The following is an 18,870-nucleotide window of genomic DNA, read 5'->3' as shown; positions in this document are numbered from 1 at the left end:
AAAAAAGGTGTTGAAGAAAGCTTTAGTTATATGTCAACCTCTACTCCTTTCCAGGATAACAAAATAAACATTTTTAAACCAAGACCGACTAATTTTCACTGATTCTTCACTGGTTATACAGTTTATGTGAGTGTGTTTTTTTTTGTTTTTTTTTACTAAGTTTTGGACATTTTTTCAACTGTACAACATTTAAATAACTATCTACTCCCGTGTTAAGTTATACCATGCAGACAACGTCAGTAACTTGACATTGAACCCTGTTCTTCTCAGCAGATGTGTTAACAAGTCATCTGAGCTCCAGCCAATCCTGGGTCAGCATGCTGACATCATGTCATCTGCAGCTCACAGGGGTGAACCGCTTCCAAATAATTTGATGTCGACAACAAGTGCCTCCAAATAGAAAATAGACGAGCGGCAGACTGCGAGTGAGCAGAAGATCTCACGAAGAACAACGTGATTTCCGATAATGGATGTAGGAAAGTAAACTGCAGGGAACATGTGGCAGGAGGTCACTGAAACACACATTTGCTTTCCCAGTGAGGACACTCATGGACATAAACCTAACTAAATGCCTACCTTTAACCCTAACCCTAATCCTAACCTAAACCCAATTCTAACCCTAACCCTAAAACCACGCCTTAACCCTCCAAAAGCCCTTTAAAGATGTGATGACCAGCCAAAATGTCTTCACTTTGTACAGTTCATATATATATGTATATATATATATATATGTATGTACATACACATACACCACTAGCTTTCTTACAAACTGTGTTTACAGACTGTTCTTCATCAACCATCCCATTTGTATAACTATATATTTGTACAGCTATTACTATTCCCCATTTTCATCTCTCATTGAAATTAATTCAATAATCAATAGACAATTCAAAACCCAACAGACAAGAACACATGTGTATTGAACAACTACACCCTCTTCTTCACTGAACAGTCCAATAAATGAATGAATGAATCAATGCATGAATGAATGAATGAATGAATGAATACATGTCTCCTTTTGAATATCCCTTCTTATATTCTTGTGTTTTCTCTGCTCATGCTTTAAATGTATGCTTTTCAATCGCCTTGTTCTGAATATGACCTGTAAATTGTATAATTTCAAAGAACATTGGCTTCTGATCCGCAGTGCACTCTCTGCCCCCCCTCCTCTGCCCGCCTTTGATGTTCTCTCTCTCTCTCCCTCTCCCTCTCTCTCTCGGTGAGCTGCTGTATTTGTGCTGCAGTGAGTGTGTGAGTCGCCGGTCTGGTCTGAGGCACCAGCAACGCTGACATGGTGAACGGGAAACACACCAGCTCTAGCTCCAGCACCAGGTCCAGGTCCAGGTCCTCACCTCTCACCGCTGTGCTTTGAACTCTCCAGAACCCACATTGTGAGCAACTTGGTTCCATTTTGATCAGGTAAGAAGAGTAGAGCTGCAGTTCTTTATGACGCCGCACAGACGTACAGAATAAAGTTTATACAGCGAGTCACGACTCAGGAGAAGGTGGCAGCGGCAAACATGGTATGAACAGTGACAACAAACCTCAGGTTATCATTTCACAGTATCGACTTTGATCGACGACCATTGACAGGGACAGACACTCGCTTTACGCGCATCCTCTTTGTATTTGTATCACTTCAGTGATCAAAATATTATGTGTTGTAGAGACATTTATATTCGGTCTCACTGTCGGAGGAGCTGATGTGATTTTGAACTGAAAATCATCACATGACTTGACTCTGCTGCGGAGAGTAGCCCACATACAGTCTGATGCTGTTTCTAATCAGTGCCTCACAATCTACACCTGGTCTTCTGCAATAGTTAATTGATTAATTAATAATCAATAGGCTACTAAATTGCCCAATATTTTCATAATCGGGTAGTGTTGTTCCTCTTGGACAGTAAACCGATTACGTATAGTTTGTGGACTAAACCAAACTTTGGATTACGTGTTCATTGTTTCTTCATTGATTTGGGAAATGGAAATTGTAATTTTTCACTGTCACTGTATATATAAAACTAACAATATTTTTTTCAAAACAATATAATCAAATTCAGTGAGAATATAATCAGCCATCAGTAATTAATGTTTAACTCACCAACATGTCATTGAGGCTTCCTGTCTGATTATATTCTCTGTATAGAATGTATTGAATTAAATTGTCTTAAAGAATTGCTCACTGTGCATTATTGTATGTATTTTTTATATGATGATAAACTCACTCGTTTACGGTTGTGTCCTTTTTCAGCTGCAAGCATCAGGATCAAAATGGTGTGGATGCACCAACACACCTTCTCCCTTTTATTAACTGTGCACGTCATTTATTTAACTCTGGTAAGTAATTTATTACACAATATATCTTCTCAAATCCAAACTGTGTGTGTGTGTGTAATCTGGTGAGGTACTGTTATCAGCCCAGTGTTATACTGCTATCTCTCTAACTCAGTTCTACTGATATGAACTGTTTCATTGTTGCTTTACATGTAACCGAAAAAGCTTCAGTGTGTCTGTTAACATTTCTAAAAGTATCACTCTGTTGTCGGTCAGCTTCTGTCGCCGCATTATGTTGTGGAACTTTGGTAAAAGTGGACTAAGACTGTTGTTTTTGTATGTTTTTCTCAAACTGCACACCTATACTTCTACAGTTCATGCAGTGCTGTGGGATCTATGGCTATGCATAAAAAGATTAACATCAGCCAATATGGATTAATTAGTGCAACAAAATGTCAGTTTATTAAATATTTAGTTTTGCTCCTCAGTGAATGTTAAAGAAACTGTAAACTGTGGTTTTTAACTTCTTTATAGACAGAAAACAACAGTGTGTTTGCACAATTTTGACATTGATGAATATAATATCACTTGTTACTGAATTATTACCGAGCATTAATGGGATCAAACCACATCAAGACACTACTGTGGATCATTTGACCTTTTATTCAATGCACTGTCCTGATTGATTGTATTAGCTGTCCAGATTCTCGTCTGGCTTTGATGATCCGTGTATTGTTGCTTTTGAGATAGACTCTGCTGTTGAAGCTGTGCAGTTTTTCCACATAAATGTTCCCCCTTAACTCATCCCAGCAGTGTTAGACTTGTTTTTAAGAAGAGATCAAAAAGGGAGTTGATCCCCTCAAACTAAAATAAGAGACATTACAGCACGATACGCGGTTCTGGATTGAGCTCTGCTGCAGATAAATGTGGCGATGAAACGCAGGAATCTCTAACTTTGACTAAATGACTGTCCCTCTCAGATTCCTGTGAGTGCCGAGGAGGAGACCAGAGAATGCAGAGAGCAGGAGTACAAGGACCGTTTTGGGAACTGTAAACCCTGCAAGCAGTGTGATGCAGGACAGGAGCTTTCAAAGGTTTGAAGAAAAAAAACAAAAACTTACTGGACTCAATCTGCCCTTTTTTTTATCACATCAGCTGCACAAACTGAATTTCTTTTGCTTTATAGAGATTTGGCTAAAGTCCTGTGTACAACCAGGTGCATTTCAGCAGAGCCATGAAGGGAAAAGCACAATCACTTGTTTATTTAGGAAAAGGAAAGTTTCATCAACTGCAATCAGTTTAATCAACTTCCTTATGCTATTGAATGGATGTTTACTCGTGTGTGTGGGGGGGGGAAAGCCCACAAACAAAATGCAACTGTGGTCCATGAAAATAATGGACATCACTGTTTAGAAAAGTGTATCTCGTCCAGTGAACCAACATTATTTATTACTTCCTCTCTTTCATGAAGGGAACAGCCAAGCTGTTATTAGCTTTTGTCGAACACCGACCCTTCTTTAATCAGTCACACCCATACTTTTGACCTTCTGCAGATGAATGGCTTCCATTGTTTTTCCCTGTTGCACCCTGTCCAACTTATTGTCTTCACTGTTTGTAGCCAGCCATGCCTAAGCTTGCTACAGTCTCGGCGTGGAACAAAGTATTTTCCACCACCTTAGCCACAGGTTTTTGTGTGCTTTGTACAAACAGGCCTCTATTATAGTGTCAGTTAATGTTTGTAAGGAAAGGCTTTCCACTCTGGCAGAAGCGGTGTGCCTGCTTTTGCAGTAATGTAGAGACAAGTAAATACTTTTAACCAGATCAAACACGGCACTGTAATACCCATTTAAATCAATAATCAGTGACTAAATATTGGTGTGTGCCAAGACACAACCATAAAATGGATAAAAACATCTTTTAAAGTGAGCACTTCATGCAGATAGTAAACTTAACTGGAGTACGTAATACACGGAGTATATATAAGTATACACTTCTCTTATTCTGCTATAGGGAAAGGTACTTTTCTTTATATGGGTTTAACCTGCCCTACATCTTTGATCACTGGTGAAAAAACATTGTATCACCCTTGACATGTGTTGCACACATGCATTTAAGTCCAGTTGCCTTTAATCTCAGTGCACACAGACATGCACTCTGTGGTTGGTAATACGGTTCAGTAGTCCTCGTGTTCCTCTGCCAGCTCAACAGGCATGAATGCTGCTCGCCACCCTGGGGTCCTGGTTAATAATTGGCTGCCTCATTCTTCCTCTGAAGGTAGCGGGATGCCGGCTCACAGTGGAGACCCGGGCCTGCATTTAGGGAACATTTCCCACAGACACAACTTCTGATCTGAGCTCTGCGTAACCAAGACAATCTGTCCATATTCTGAAAGGCAGGGCCGAGCACTGGAAGGGCAGCAAACTGTTGGGAGTCCCTCTGTGCAGCTGCCATAGAGATCTCAGAGGAATGTGGCTCAGTTTGCCTCTGGAAGCCTCTCTGAGACAGATGGACAAACATCAATTAGCCTCTCCACACTAACTGTAGCCAAAGGAACCACCCACACAGAGGGAATGGCCATTAAAAACAGTTATTCCCTTTATCTGTGCCATATTTCATTCATTCATAAGCTGTATAGTCTTGTGTCGTGTCAAGCATGAAGCAGAAGCACTGATTTTTTTCCCCGCAGTGAAAACTGCCAGTGGCAAAAACAAGGGCAGGAACACAACTTTGATGTGTCAGAATCTTGTAATATACAGCAAGAGTGTAACGTTTGCTCCGGCCACACTTCCAGGGCAAAGGGCCTCTGGATGGTGTTGAGAAAAAAGAGAGAGACACTGTTGTGAACTTGTGAGAAGTGCATGGGCAGCAGAAAGGTCAAAGTCGTCGTGGTCACTCACATTATTCTTGTGTCTGAAGACACCACTCTATTAGAGTAAGAGAGAAAAAAGGGAGTATGCGTGTGCTTTGTACCTGTCAGAATTCTGCTTCTAGCTAACTTGCACTGTCACGGTGCTGTTTCATTACGAGATCAGATGGTTGGCTGCCCTCCGTGTGATTCCTTCCTAATCTCAAAAAGCTCTGCGCCTGAACATGCTTCAGGTCTCAGGCGGCTCGGCCCTTCTCTCCACTCCACACGTCTGTTATGGTTGGCAATCTCACCCAAACTAGATCTGGAGATAGGATATGGGAAAGGGAATTTTAGGTATTTGCTTTTCTTTGAAAGGCACATCAAAGTGAAATATAACATTTGCGGTACTGCTATTGTCTGATTATTTCCAATATTTTTTATTGCAGTTTCTTGAACTTTTTTATTATTGGCTACAGGCCTCCAAATGCTTTCCTTATCTCATTCATTTCAGGGCTTAGCACAAAACTGATTAAGTTGTTCCTGTAGAGAAACCAGCAGATGTACAGTCTAATAGAGAATTAACTTCCTTCCATTGGTTTGTGTGTGTTTTGTTTTTTCTGCTATTGTTGTACCTTGCTGTTCACATCCTGACAGTATAGTGTTGTCAGGAAGGAGTCGTAATCTTGCTGACACTGGTGGCTGTTTTCTGTAGGTTATGATGAAAAGGGGCTATTGTGTTTAATACATGTGATTTGTCTTTTCATATAATAACTTAAACTGATGACTTCAGGCTCTAGTCTTTCTTTTTTGCTGCTGAACTAGACAGTGTAGAGTGTCAGCTTTGTTAGCAAAGATAAAAGAAGAAAGAAAGCCCTTCTTGATGTTCTGTGTGGCCCAGATCAGAGGGACAGAAGTTGGCTTCATTTTCCTTTTGTTTCAGAGCTCTGACTCTGACTGCCTCGTGTCTATGTAGCATCGGCCCCCATCCTGTCATGTGGTGCCCCACCGATAAAGCTTGTGCCAGTCTTAGTGAGCAAGAATCGTGCTTGGCCTCTTCTTTCATATAATGGAAGTGAACCAGAATGAATGTGAGGTACCTTGTGGCAGCCGGGTTTGCTGTTTGTTCATAATGACCATCTCAGTGTCAGGGCTCAGTTTTCCTGCCTCAGAATCATGGGGTTTTTTCATGAGAAAGGATCGCTTATGATGTGGCCAAATCTTCATAATGCCTTTCCCCTTTATATCACTCATCAGCCACTACTCCTTGGTTTCTCACTTTTTCTTTCCCCCTCCCCACCTCCACTTTTCCCTGCCCTGCCCTGCCGGAGAGCAAGGCCTTATATGGAGACTTCATAACAACAGCTGCAGCCCCAGACAGTCCACCTTGGGCCTGCATGACTTGCCCCAAGGGTTCAGTGTCAGGCTCACATGCGTTTGGCTGGAAGGACTGAATTCCTCGTCCTCAAGCTTGACTGTGTGGTGCCATCGCAGGATCACATCTTTGCCTCTAAAATCTCTTTTAATTTCTTGCCAGCCAGCGTGCTTCCCCAAACCCAACCCCCATACCAGAGTCTTGTGCCCACATTCCAGCAGGGCTGCATGCCCAGGCAGTGAAACAGGACACGGGTGAAGACAGAAGAGAAGAGAGAAGAACTGTTTGAAGCTGACCTTCACATTAATGATATATGAGCAACCCCTCACCCCCGTCCTTGTCTTTCACCCTGGCTTTGGATTGCGGTGTAGGGACGCTGGACAACAGGGCAGCTGCTGAGGAGCTGATAATGAATGATCAATGCATGATGTCATGCCTACAGGGTCTTTTCAGTGTGTGGTGTACAGTAATATCAGATGTCACATAAATGTCACTTTGTGGCTGAGGTCACCAATCTTCTCACGTCATTTTAGAGGATGTGAAAGTGACAAAGGTTATTTGGAGTAGAGACAAAGCAAGGCTCACATCAGAAGAAAGGAACTAGCAACTGGAGTGATAGTTAATTAAATAAATCAAACAACCCAAAAAGAATCATGGGTGATTGTCTCAAGAAAAGTATAATTCAGTTTTGGTTTAAAGAGGAAAAGAAAATGATCCTTCCATTTAAATCAAAATACTCATAGAGTGTGAATAAATCAAAGTAGCAATAGAAATTACACTGGCAGGTAGAATTATGATACTATTGCATCGTGACAAAAGTGTATCACCCTAGCCCTAGTAACAGGATACATGCCTTTATTTCCAGCCAGAGAAAACAGTAATTTGGTCTTATATTTCATAACCTCATATTTTGGAGATAAGTAGTTCAGGGTGAGCATTAGATCACTCACACACTAGTCCCGAGCTGTGCTTTTTAGGTGCACTTCCAAGTGACAAACACAAAAGAGTATTCATCTCATTTTCTTCATATACCTTTCTATAATCCTTGCCCCTTCCCTAAGCATTTCCTTTGCTAGCTGGCCTCTCACTCAATGGGACACTCACTGAGTCTGCTTAGAGAGAGAGTTGCACAAAAACACAGCAATAAACTTGCAATAATACAACAGTGGGTGTTCTCCAGGGCCTTTATTATTCAAATGCCTGGCCTTTCTAGGTCTTGCAGCGGAAGGGCACTCATTCATACTGAGAGAGTCAGGGAGATTATTGCCAGTGTAAGATGGACTCTCAAAAGAGGCAGGCAATTGTTCTCCTCTGATCCTGTGAGCCAATATCATTCTTTAATTCCAGACCCCCAGTAGTCCACATCCAAGCCCTCCTTTCACCAGCTGCACATCATCCCAAACCACCGACCCCACCTCTTACCCGGTGTATTTCTCCTGTTAATCCTCCCAGGAATGTGGCTTTGGTTATGGAGAGGATGCCCGGTGTGTGCCCTGCCGGAGCAGTCGCTTCAAAGAGGACCGGAGCCTGCAGAAGTGCAAGCCCTGCTTGGACTGTGCTCTCATCAACCGCTTCCAGAAGGGCAACTGCTCCACCACCAGCAATGCTGTGTGTGGCGACTGTCTGCCGGGGTGAGAGGAGAGATGTGTCTGCACCAAATACTTTGGTCATTTATGAAAATTATTCATCTTAACAGAATAGTTTTGAAGAAGGGAAACATGTTGCAACACACTAATACGGACGTGTTTGAAGCTCCTGTCTTCATGACAGCTTTGAAGGTTAAAACATATCATTTTGTTGTTTTTGTTTTTTCCCTACAGATATTACAGAAAGACCAAATTAAGTGGTTTCCAAGACATGGAGTGTATACCCTGTGGGGACCCTCCGCCTCCTTATGAGCCTCACTGTAAGCAATTCTCATTTCTTTTACTTTTTCAAACAGTTGGCCAGACATCACTGACACATTCTCTTTAATGTCCTCATGAATGCAGGCCATTCATCCCAGCCCACAATAAGTGATGTTTTAAGACGAAACAACAAGGATACTGTTGTATAAAAGCAAATATCACCTACTAGCACAGTATTGAACTCCTTGCCAAACACTACTAGAACCAAAACTGAAGCAGCAGTGCCACACAAAGCCTTTACACACACAACATGCCAGCACAAGGTCCTCGGCATAACCAGAACCACAGCCTTTATAGGGTGGAGCGAGCCATAGTTCATTCACTAAATCTCACTGAGCCAAGCTGCTATGCTATATGTGCAAACAAATGCTTGGATTTATAAATCGAGCAGTTCAAAAGCTGAAATGGATGCCATAATAGCAATAGTGGATTTGCCAACACTGGATTATACTCACTCGGAGCACATCACTCACTCTCGGTGCTCAGTTTGGATTAAATGAGCAAACTTCCTTGGACAAAACCTCCATTGACATATTCAGACAAAACATATCTGAATACTACTGCGCACGATTTTTGTTTCAGCACCAGATCAGGGAGTGTGCTGGTTCACGCACTGTAATTTATTACCTTTTGTACAGATCCATTATGCTTAAAGGAGGCAGGGAGTGTGTTACAGTACGTTCACAAAGCCCGGCTCACATTCCAGTCAGCTATAGATCCAATTAACTTCTGTTTTCCAGCCATTGTAAGTAGTTAAATACATCCTTATGATTTCAGGTTTCCTCATAAAACCAACAGGAGACTGAACTTATACCTTTGGTAATTGAGTGTGACTTCCTGATGGCAGAGGAGGCTTTTGGCAGCATGAGGATCAGAGCAGACCAGGCCAGTGTTCACACCGCAGTCTTAAACAAATGTAGATGGCTCTGGGTGGCTGGACAATTCAGACACACTCGCTCACATGCAATAATTGTAAAAAGGAAAATATCATGATTTCATCAGACATCTACTGTTGATAATCTTTTCATACATTCCCGTTAGTGTAATGAACACTAGCCATGGGAGCACTGGCCTCCTTCTGTCAGCTCATTTTTCCATCTGTGCAGCTTCCCGTTTTGAAACAAAATGGCCATTGTGTCTGAGAACATAGCTGGTAGTTGGCTCGTCCACGACTCTCAGTGGAGCATTTCCAAATGTTTGAAAGTCTTGCTCCCTCTCTCCAGTGTTATCTTGAGGATGGTGGTGAAAACTTAAAGGGCAGATCATTCTAATAGGCCACACTGGCCTGGGGCAACGGTGCAGCTGTGCAGGGGAGGCAGATGCAGTCTGGGGTGGACTGTAAATCTTAAACAGCCCCTCCTTCCTTCTCCCCCTGTCCCCTAGTGGCTTTTTGGAGTGTAGTAAAAATGAGATTGTGTTTTATGGATTCCTTTAGCTTCTCTAATGTGTTTCATCTGCTGGAGTTTTTCACTGTCTAACACATACAGGCATGTTGAGATATATTCACTCAAAGAATCCTACAGGCCTTTTAGGTAGTTTATCCCTCTATAACTACTGTTTCCTCCCAGATTTACACAGAAGTTAGATTGCTGTTTTATCTTCTGTGTCAGCGTGAAGAGAAACAGTGGTGTAGTTTTGAAGTTCAGCAATAACACAACAGCTATTTCTGAAATCCCAGCTTTAAAGTGAACAGCTTTATACGCTACTGGTAGGAAACATGATCCGACAAATCTCTCTCCCCCCCGATAACCTCAGCTCTCCCTCTGATGTGCATGCTCGCAGACTTCAAAGCTGCATGTGATCAGCTCTCACCACAGATGACACGAAGCATACCAGGAAATATTCTTCGCTGCATTTGTCAGCCAGCTGCTTCAACCAAAACCTTTTAGTTTTAAAAAGCACATTCTCTGAAGTCACAGCAGTTAAAGTAATGATCTTTGCTGACTCTCAAACACTTCATCTACACTACCGTTATGTTTTCATATACAATTTAACTTAAGCGAAAATGCTAAATGTAAGGCTGTCTATCTGTTTCAACACCTACAGTACAACCGTTTAAAAAACAGCTCCTGTAAATGGACTTTGCATTTGAATAGACTGCATCTGGAGAAGCGAAGCCTAACCAGGCCAAAGAATATGCTTATCAGAGTAATTATTATTCTACAGTGAAGCTCTAATGTAAGTTCTGTCCTGAACTCTGTTGCATACTTCAATCATAATCTGATTCCCATACTTAGGAAATACGTGCATTCTCAGTTTCTAGCTATCTTGTCCCCGTGTTTCTTCTGTGCTGCAAAAATAACAAATCATCTCATTGTCTTTTTATTTTAAAGATGTTGTCTCTTTGTTGTGCTCCGTTGTCACTGTCATGTGCACTAATTGCCATTAAGCATTGTTAGCTGCTAAAACTCCTTATTCCAGTTGTTCTTGTTGGTAAGTGCATCTTGTTGCACTGCTTACGTGTCTGTGTGTTTTGTCATTTTAACACAAAACAGAGAATCCTTGTTTTGTTTTATTTACAGTTCTGGGTAAAATAGTGCCAATTTCTGCTAAAGAGCCTTTTAATAGGGTTTGTAGAGACCAAAGTCAAAGAGGTGTAAAGAAGTGCTTCTTTTATTTGGAGTATGTGGACCACCACAAAGTCAATAGGCAGCGAGTCTGTGAAAGGCTGTGGTTTATTGGTGTGGTTTGTGTGAAGATAATATCAGCAGGTGAGCTCACTTCACTGGCTCAGTGTTTATCTGTGTTTGCTGCAGCTGCTGGGCCTCTTACAACAGACTGCCTTTGTGTTGTACGAGCGATGATGCTCACCTCGGATCAGTTCAATTTGACCCTGACAATGAAAACTAAATATAAACACGACAGGTAGACATTCCTGTATCTGTGTGTACTACTTAGAATATAGAGCGTGATGGTTTTACGCCATAAAATATAGTATTAACAATTAAATCTGTTTAATATACATATATACAACATATTATTATTGTTAATGAGAGAAGGCTTTTTTTTGTCATAATGTATTGTCCACATGCGACATGGATTACATACAAATTCAACTAAAACTTAAATTTAACTTCATGTTTAGAAAAGCTGAAATTGTTTTGTAATTGTCTCTTGTGACATTTTTAAAAATCACTGAAAGAGCAGGGAATTGGCAATTTTCTATTTAATTATATCAGTACTTTTATCAAAACAATCGTCTAGGTCAGACAAAGTTTTCAGAACTGTTTTGAGTTTTGAGTTTTTCCCCATGACAAGGAATGTTATAATACCCTCATCCCATATCATGGCTGAATAAAACAACTTCCCAAAGCGTAAGTAATGTTTACATTGCGTAACAAAGAGTCCTTAGATGTGAAAAGGTGTAAATCAGTCGCTATGATTAATGCACTGAAAAGCAAACAGCAGGGCTTGGTGAAAAAAAAAAAATCTCAAACAAAATCATTCACCTTATTGATAAAGCTTTCTCTCACCATGTGTTCACAGTGGTGTTATAACATATACTTTCACTGTATTTCACAACAGCAAGATTATGTTTGACTACTGATACAGTTTTTTATGATGCATGCTAATGCCTCAGAGAAAAGTCAATCAGTATTAAAATTTTAGACTTTTTTTTTTTTTTCAGAGCTGAGGTGGTCCTGTGGGACTCACAGCTTACCTGCCGACATCTCACTGCTCCCTGCTCTTTTCATGAGCTCTCACTTATCACACGGAGTGTCTGGAAAGTCAAGCACTCCTCCGTCATGTTTCCCGTAATGAATAGCTGCAGAGAAAAAAGAAAGAAAGAAAGAAAGAAAATTATTTTCTTCCTTGGGTCCTATGTACAGATATTCTTTTTTAGTCCTTTACTATTTAAAAAAATAAAAAAAATAACACTGCTCACAGGCAAACAGACAAACAAACCTGGCCAATAACATAACATTCTTGGCACACGTGAAGAGAACAAATGCCTTTCTTGTTTCTGTTGACAAATTTACTGATGAAGCTCAACTTAATACCCACATCACTCCTTAATTTCAAATTAACAATAGGCAGAATGGCACATGATTTATCACAGGGTTCAGGGTGAGTCACCACAGAATGAATATTTGTTTCATGTGGTTGCCATGACACCGTGTGTTATCGTACTAGATGTGCAAATAAGCAGCTGTCTGCTAACACATTCACACCTAAGTTTTCGAAAAACATATTGATAACTGATTGGCCCTTGTTCATGTCTTTATGAAGTGTCTTGTTCAGTTTGACAGTGATAGAAAGTTCTAGTCATGTTTTTAATTTGGCTGCTTTTAGTTTACATTTGGATAACAGATTGTGCCTTTATCTTTGATGAGTGTCTGAAATGATAATTACACGGAGCAGAAGCCAAATATTTCAAGGGACTGTGCCAATTCATCTGTTTTATATCGTGACGTTGAGTGTTGAGCTGCACCAAACCCATGTGATGTCCTGTATTTGTGGAGACTTGTATAATGAGCAGTATTTTTGGGGCCAAAAGGTTTAATATGAGAGAAACAGTAACACAAAGGAGCATTAACACCCTCCTGACATTTCAAAAATGTCTCAAGGTGAAAAGGAATCATTTGTCTCAAATTACCTGAATGTGATTGGTCAAGGATGTCGGATAACATTAAATACCTGCACATTACTATAAGGTGCATTTTCATCATAATCATATTGTGTGTTCATCTTCCTCCACAGGCAGCGGACGTGTGAACCTGGTGCCGCTGCCCGTGGTGGTGACCAGCCCACGGGACATGGCCCTGGCTGCGGTCATCTGCAGCGCTCTGGCCACTGTGCTGCTGGCCCTGCTGGTGCTGTGTGTCATCTACTGCAAGAGACAGCTGCTGGAGAAGAAGCCCAGTGGTGAGTCACAAAACACACAAGCAGATATCACAACATATCATTTAAATCTGTAAAATATGCTCGAAAAGCTTTGAAGAGCTGCAGAGCTGAGACTTTGGATAGTGTATTCAAACAGCGGATGCAGGAGCTCAAAGGAGGTTTTCACATTTTAGGGCCAGAAAGACTTTCCATGCACCACTGCAAAAGGCAAGCTTTTTTTCTGCATGTGGTTCTATGCAGCCAGCACCGACCTTTGAACCACCTCTCCCTGGGTGCCAGTCAATTCCCAGTAAAGAATGTACTATGATCAAGACATGTTTCTAAAATTCTCTTACTTGTACCAGTGGTTCTCTAGTGGGGTCTACATATATATAAAATCAAGCAAACCATTGGACAGTTATTTGATTAACAGACAGACAGATGTTCCTCATATTTATACAGTAAATACTGTACTGTGCAAAAGTCTCAGGGCTGTTTATGTTTGTCAAATTCTGTGATAATTGTTATTTGGATTGGAATGATGTGACTGAAATTTGGTCTTATATTTATTAATAAACTTAAATAAACCTGGCATGATAGGTCTTTTCCACAGCTGATATTTTGCAATATGAAATAGTAGAAGAACCACAGGTTTTACCATTCACATTCATTTTGGTTCTACTCCAGTTTTTAAAAAAGGAAAGGCTACGTGCTGTTACACTAAATTCTTTAACCTGTAGAAGCAGTTTTTTTCTTCTTCAGAAAAGATAGCTATTTTAATTCATGCTTCCCCACATACATGTTTCCCATATGTTGTGTACACAGTATATATCAGTAAACTGAGTATTGAGGAAATACTGGACAGATGAATCAACAATGAGAATAATCATTAGTTGCAGCCCTAGTGTCGATCATTTCCACAGAAGTTGTTGTTTACTTGTCTACTGTTGACTACTTATAGTCAAATTATTGCAGAGGAAATACATGAAGAGGTCACAGGAATATTTCCATATGTTTTAGTGGTTCCTTGGCTGAGAACCCCCCACATCATTGTAAATGGCAAACAGTGAAGATAGGATGGTGATAAGTTATCTTAAATCACTTGTTTTAATCACGCATGTGCTTTGCGACGTGCCTGTAGTTTTAAAGCAGCAAGTGCTGTGGTAAATCTGAATATATGTAGACGATACAAAAAAAAACTGGATGAGCCCGATTTCATTATTGTCGACTACGCAAACAGAGCCATTTCATCTGTCAGTTGTGATCTTCAGGTTTAAGCCTTATTAAAGCCTGGCGTAGCATATTTGTGGTAACTTGTATAATGAGCATCATTCCTGAAGCCAAAACTGTTTAAGTATGTGAAATATCCCCGGGCAAACAGTTAATGACATCATGCTTGCCCGGTAAGATCACCTGAAACAAAGAGCATGGTACAGATTACCATGCTTAAACTCTGTGTGTTATTTACTCTTTTTTAAGTGGTGTATTGTGAATAAGAGTAAAAAAAAAATCTGTGTTAGTAGTTCCACTCAGTCTAAACACACACCCCACCCTTCACCCAAGCTGCCGCATAATGCTAACCCAGTAGCTTTTAAAATGACTCTAAAGAATTTTAATCGGCCTCATGGACTCGAGGGTTGTGAGGCATTTCCAAACAAATTCAAGCACAACCTGCCTACCTGTGCAGTTCAGTATATTAGTGCTTTGTTTTTTGTTACAGGAAATTCAGACATGATGTCAGTATCAGTGATGCTGCTCCATGCACTTGTCTTTTTAATATCAAAGTTGTTCTAGTGGAAGGCCTCTGCTGCTGTAAGGCTGTTGTATGTCTCTGTGGTTGACCGTCCTACAAATGTTCCCTCAGCAGCGTCTCTGAGGTCCCAGGACTGTCCATACAGTGGGGCAGAGCTGTCCTGCCTGGACCCTCGCTGGTTACACGACTTTCCCCAGAGACCCTGCTGCCAGTGTCACCTTGGCCCCGGACACACAAATGGTACGGTGTAATTCAGAGCCACGTGATATTAGCAGTAGACATTAATTCACACTAAGTATTGTATTCAGAATTCAGTTGTTTATCATCATGCTGTCTTGACATTTATAACATTTTAACTTGTGTGTTTTGTTCAGGTCCGGTCCACCTGATCCCATCACTGTGCTGTGATGAGAGGTGCAGTCTAAACCGTTGCCAGGACAACAGTCCCTTCCATTCCCAGATGAGTCTCAGTGACGGGTGAGAATGAATTTTGCACATTTTGCAGATTTGTTCACAAGAAAGAAGTAGAGCTCCATGAAACAAAGCTATGTGTGCTACAAATAAGCAGTGGTTGTTGAACTCAATGACACATGGCACTTTCTTGGCGACTTCAAAATGAATGTCAAGCTGTGTTTTGCCAGTTAAATGCTTTTAATGTGAAGATGTAGTACTACGAAGTGAAACTCGCTCTGCATGTATAGTAACTTTTATACAGCGTTGCCTTTTATTGATTGGACATCTTGTAGTCTTTTAAATCAGTGCACGCCGTTTAAAACTGGTCCATGGACCAGATCTGGCCCTGTGGCCGTATGCTGCCCACCTTCCTTGGGGCTTGTGTTCTGATTTTCATTGCTATTAACGGTGGTGTAGACATAGTTTAATGTGGCTAATTATACTCTGAGGTGTTGAGTACAAACAGAGACATCTAATATAGATATGAAACACCACAGGGTGTGGATGTGAACAGATATTTGTGGTGATAATAACCGCAGCTCTCTTGATTCCACTCCCTCAGAAACCTGGATGAGGAAGACACCCAGGTGCAGCATGGAGGACAATTGGAGTTTGACAGCATAGCAGTTGGTGGGACAACAGCGAGCTCAGAGCCTGCAGAGTGCTTGGCAATGCCTCAGTGTGACACAGGATCTACAGGGAGACCAGAGGTGGAAGAGGATGGTGAGGGAGGCGAGGAAGAGGACGGGTGCAGGTCAGAGGAGAACTCACCTGAGAGGACCAGACAGAGCTTCAGTGAAGCTATGACAGATGCACTTCTTCAGAAACAACAGCACCCATCAACTCAGTTAGGTGAGTCTCTAAGTCCCAAAGTCATGTCTCAAGCTGTAAATCAGTAAATCAACTCAAACGTTTACCTTGACACATGAAGACACTCCCATGGCATTTCAGATTAGCTGCCACAAAGAAAAACTGCTTAATGATCCTCGATGTTCTCTAACATCAGTTACGAAATCACATGATCTCTCCCACACAGTTTTACTCATTCCTATACAGACATTGAGGGACTGTAAAATAAAACCCATCTTCTCAGACTACTGCATACTGTTTTTTCCTGCAAAAGACACCCAAGTTGTCATCTTGGATGTCCTTTTTATGGACTGGGACATTGCTGTGTGAGTGTCTGTCCATGAAGAGCAGCTGCTAAAAGAAACAGGAGATAGCACAAGTTCTTTGATGTGGACAACACTATCCTGTTATAAGTCGGCTGCTGCTCAGCTCTGGGCAGATACATTACTAATCACAGTGTGTGTGGGTTCCTCTTCCTGCTCTTTCCAGGATGACATGGACTTCTTTGGCTCCTGTTCCACCCTTGAACCAGCCTGGACTTAACAACAGCCGCATCCAGATCCTGTTTCAGATATCACATGCACGCACGCACGCACACACATACACACACACACACAGAATGTGAACTCACATGCCCCAGAAGGTGAAACTGAATGAAGTTGAAACATCGAGGAGTATTGACTAACATGGAGTATAGTGAAACAAAAAAAAAGAGAAGAGCCTTGGCTCCGTCTGAAATCTTCACATGTAGGAGGACAAACTGTAACCACTGATCAGCTGATCGACAGCTGGTTTTATGAAGCTTTTGTATGTAACAGTTGTGAAATTTGAGGTGTGAAGAAAAGTGATTATGTTGCACATTGAAGACAATCTTAATAACACAGAGCAAGTTACGATGAGGAATGTTAAATATGTTGTAGATACTGTACAATAGTAAATAGGTCAATATTTTTGTAACATAGACTTGACTGACGATATGTTTGCTTTCATTTCCCAGTTATAGTGTTGATGTTCGTAAACATGTTTTTGTAAATAAACTTGAACTTGTTTACATATGGAGTTATCTAGGCTCTCAATTCTTAATGAACTGATTGTTGATTGTGTTTATTTCCTCCTGGGATTTCTTTGACCCTTCCCAGTGAATGCCTGCTATTGCAGATCTGTGTAAAGGCAAGCAAGGACAATGTCAGAGGGAGCAGCTGCAGTTCCAACTTGGCTGTTAATTATATTGTGAATGTGTTGAAACAGATGCACACAGCAGCTCTACTGTGGAATATCTGCTGTAATGTGGAAAACTCCTTCAGAAACGCTCTGATTTTAATGTTATGTTTGAGCTGTTTTAACCCAGTGAAATGAGATACCCTTGCAAATAAATCAAGTGAATTATATTTCTACACAGCAGCAGCTATGAGCATAACTTTCCCCCTCAGTAACTACTGACAGACAAAACAGATGGAGCGGCATTAATCTAGAGCCGAAACAATGACCACATGACAGGAAGAGCAGATTAGCTATTCTTCCTCATCCTAATATGATCACGGAAAAAACAATGTTCCCCTAGTATGGGAGCTTGAGGAGGATATTAAGATGATGAGATATTAGCTGTGTAATTAACAAATGAAAATAAAGGCAAGAAATGATGAAAATGTGTCAACAAAAAGAAATGAGAAACAGAGTATGGTCTGAAAAAGAGAAAATATCCAGCGAGCAGCAGTTTACAAAGTGAAAACGAAAATGACTCTTGTCATTCTCCTCTGATATAAATGAGGCCATTTATATCAGATATCAGAGGAGAATGACAAGAGTGGTTCAAGATTATAAAAAGGCAACAGTAAAACAAATGGCAGATGCTCCTCTCTGGGTGTCTTTCTTCAAGTGTCCTGTGTACCTAATAAAGTGGCAGTTGAGAATGTTGAAACAAAATTACATGAGACAAAGGACTCAACTGCATTGGGAAAGTGCCTGTCAGTGGGACAGGAGTTTTGAGAATTAATGAAAAGATTTTATTTACAGATAATTCTGCCATCGCTTTTTTTTTTCTCTTCCTTTCTTTAAACAGCAGCAAAGATTCAAGTCCATTTCTACGCCGTCTCTGGTGGTTCGGAGACAGTTTTCAGCTCTTAAAGTACATGATGAAAGTCCCAAAGTTTTGAATTGAGTTCAGACACGAACACTGCTGTACACAGTCCTCGATGGAAGGTTGTCTCTGCAGCATCACTGTCACACAAAGACATAAAGCAGGAGCTTCAGCTGTGACTATTCACGTGTGATATTGAACGATGTGCTAATCTATGATATTTTGAAGACTTTTTGAAAAAATACAAATCCGTGTCATTTTGATGCAATTTTGGACGACACACAACTATGACTTATTTTTAGTAATTTTGGACGACAAATTATAATATGAATTTTTTTGCCGATTTTGGATGATATACCATACTATTACTATTTTTAGTGATTTTCGAACGATATACTATAATATAACATTTTTGAGTGATTTTGGACGACATACTATACTATGACATTTTTGACGAATTTTGGACAACATACTATACTATGACATATTTTGCCTATTTTGGACGATATACTA

The 18,870-nt window shown here is 40.7% G+C and overlaps 1 protein-coding gene across 2 annotated transcripts; it reads left to right on the top strand.

Moving 5' to 3' along the window:
- The first annotated feature begins 1,214 nt into the window (after positions 1-1,214).
- LOC122773947 (tumor necrosis factor receptor superfamily member 19-like) lies at positions 1,215-17,339 on the top strand. Of its 2 annotated transcripts, none has more exons than XM_044032953.1 (10): positions 1,215-1,419; positions 2,252-2,337; positions 3,255-3,368; positions 7,947-8,125; positions 8,315-8,400; positions 13,103-13,267; positions 15,093-15,218; positions 15,353-15,455; positions 15,994-16,283; positions 16,770-17,339. In XM_044032953.1, exons 2-10 carry the CDS (start codon positions 2,272-2,274, stop codon positions 16,772-16,774), a joined length of 1,134 nt encoding a protein of 377 aa, XP_043888888.1. In that variant the 5' UTR covers positions 1,215-1,419; positions 2,252-2,271; the 3' UTR covers positions 16,775-17,339. The 2 variants fall into 2 exon arrangements, with proteins under 2 accessions (XP_043888888.1, XP_043888887.1); XM_044032952.1 differs by having other exon boundaries at positions 1,216-1,419; positions 15,090-15,218.
- Positions 17,340-18,870: the final 1,531 nt, after the last annotated feature.

The sequence above is a fragment of the Solea senegalensis genome, linkage group LG8, assembly GCF_019176455.1.
Source record: "Solea senegalensis isolate Sse05_10M linkage group LG8, IFAPA_SoseM_1, whole genome shotgun sequence".
Lineage (NCBI taxonomy): Eukaryota > Metazoa > Chordata > Actinopteri > Pleuronectiformes > Soleidae > Solea > Solea senegalensis.
Note: the sequence above shows the minus strand (reverse complement) of the source record. Positions and strands in the feature narration are given on the sequence as shown.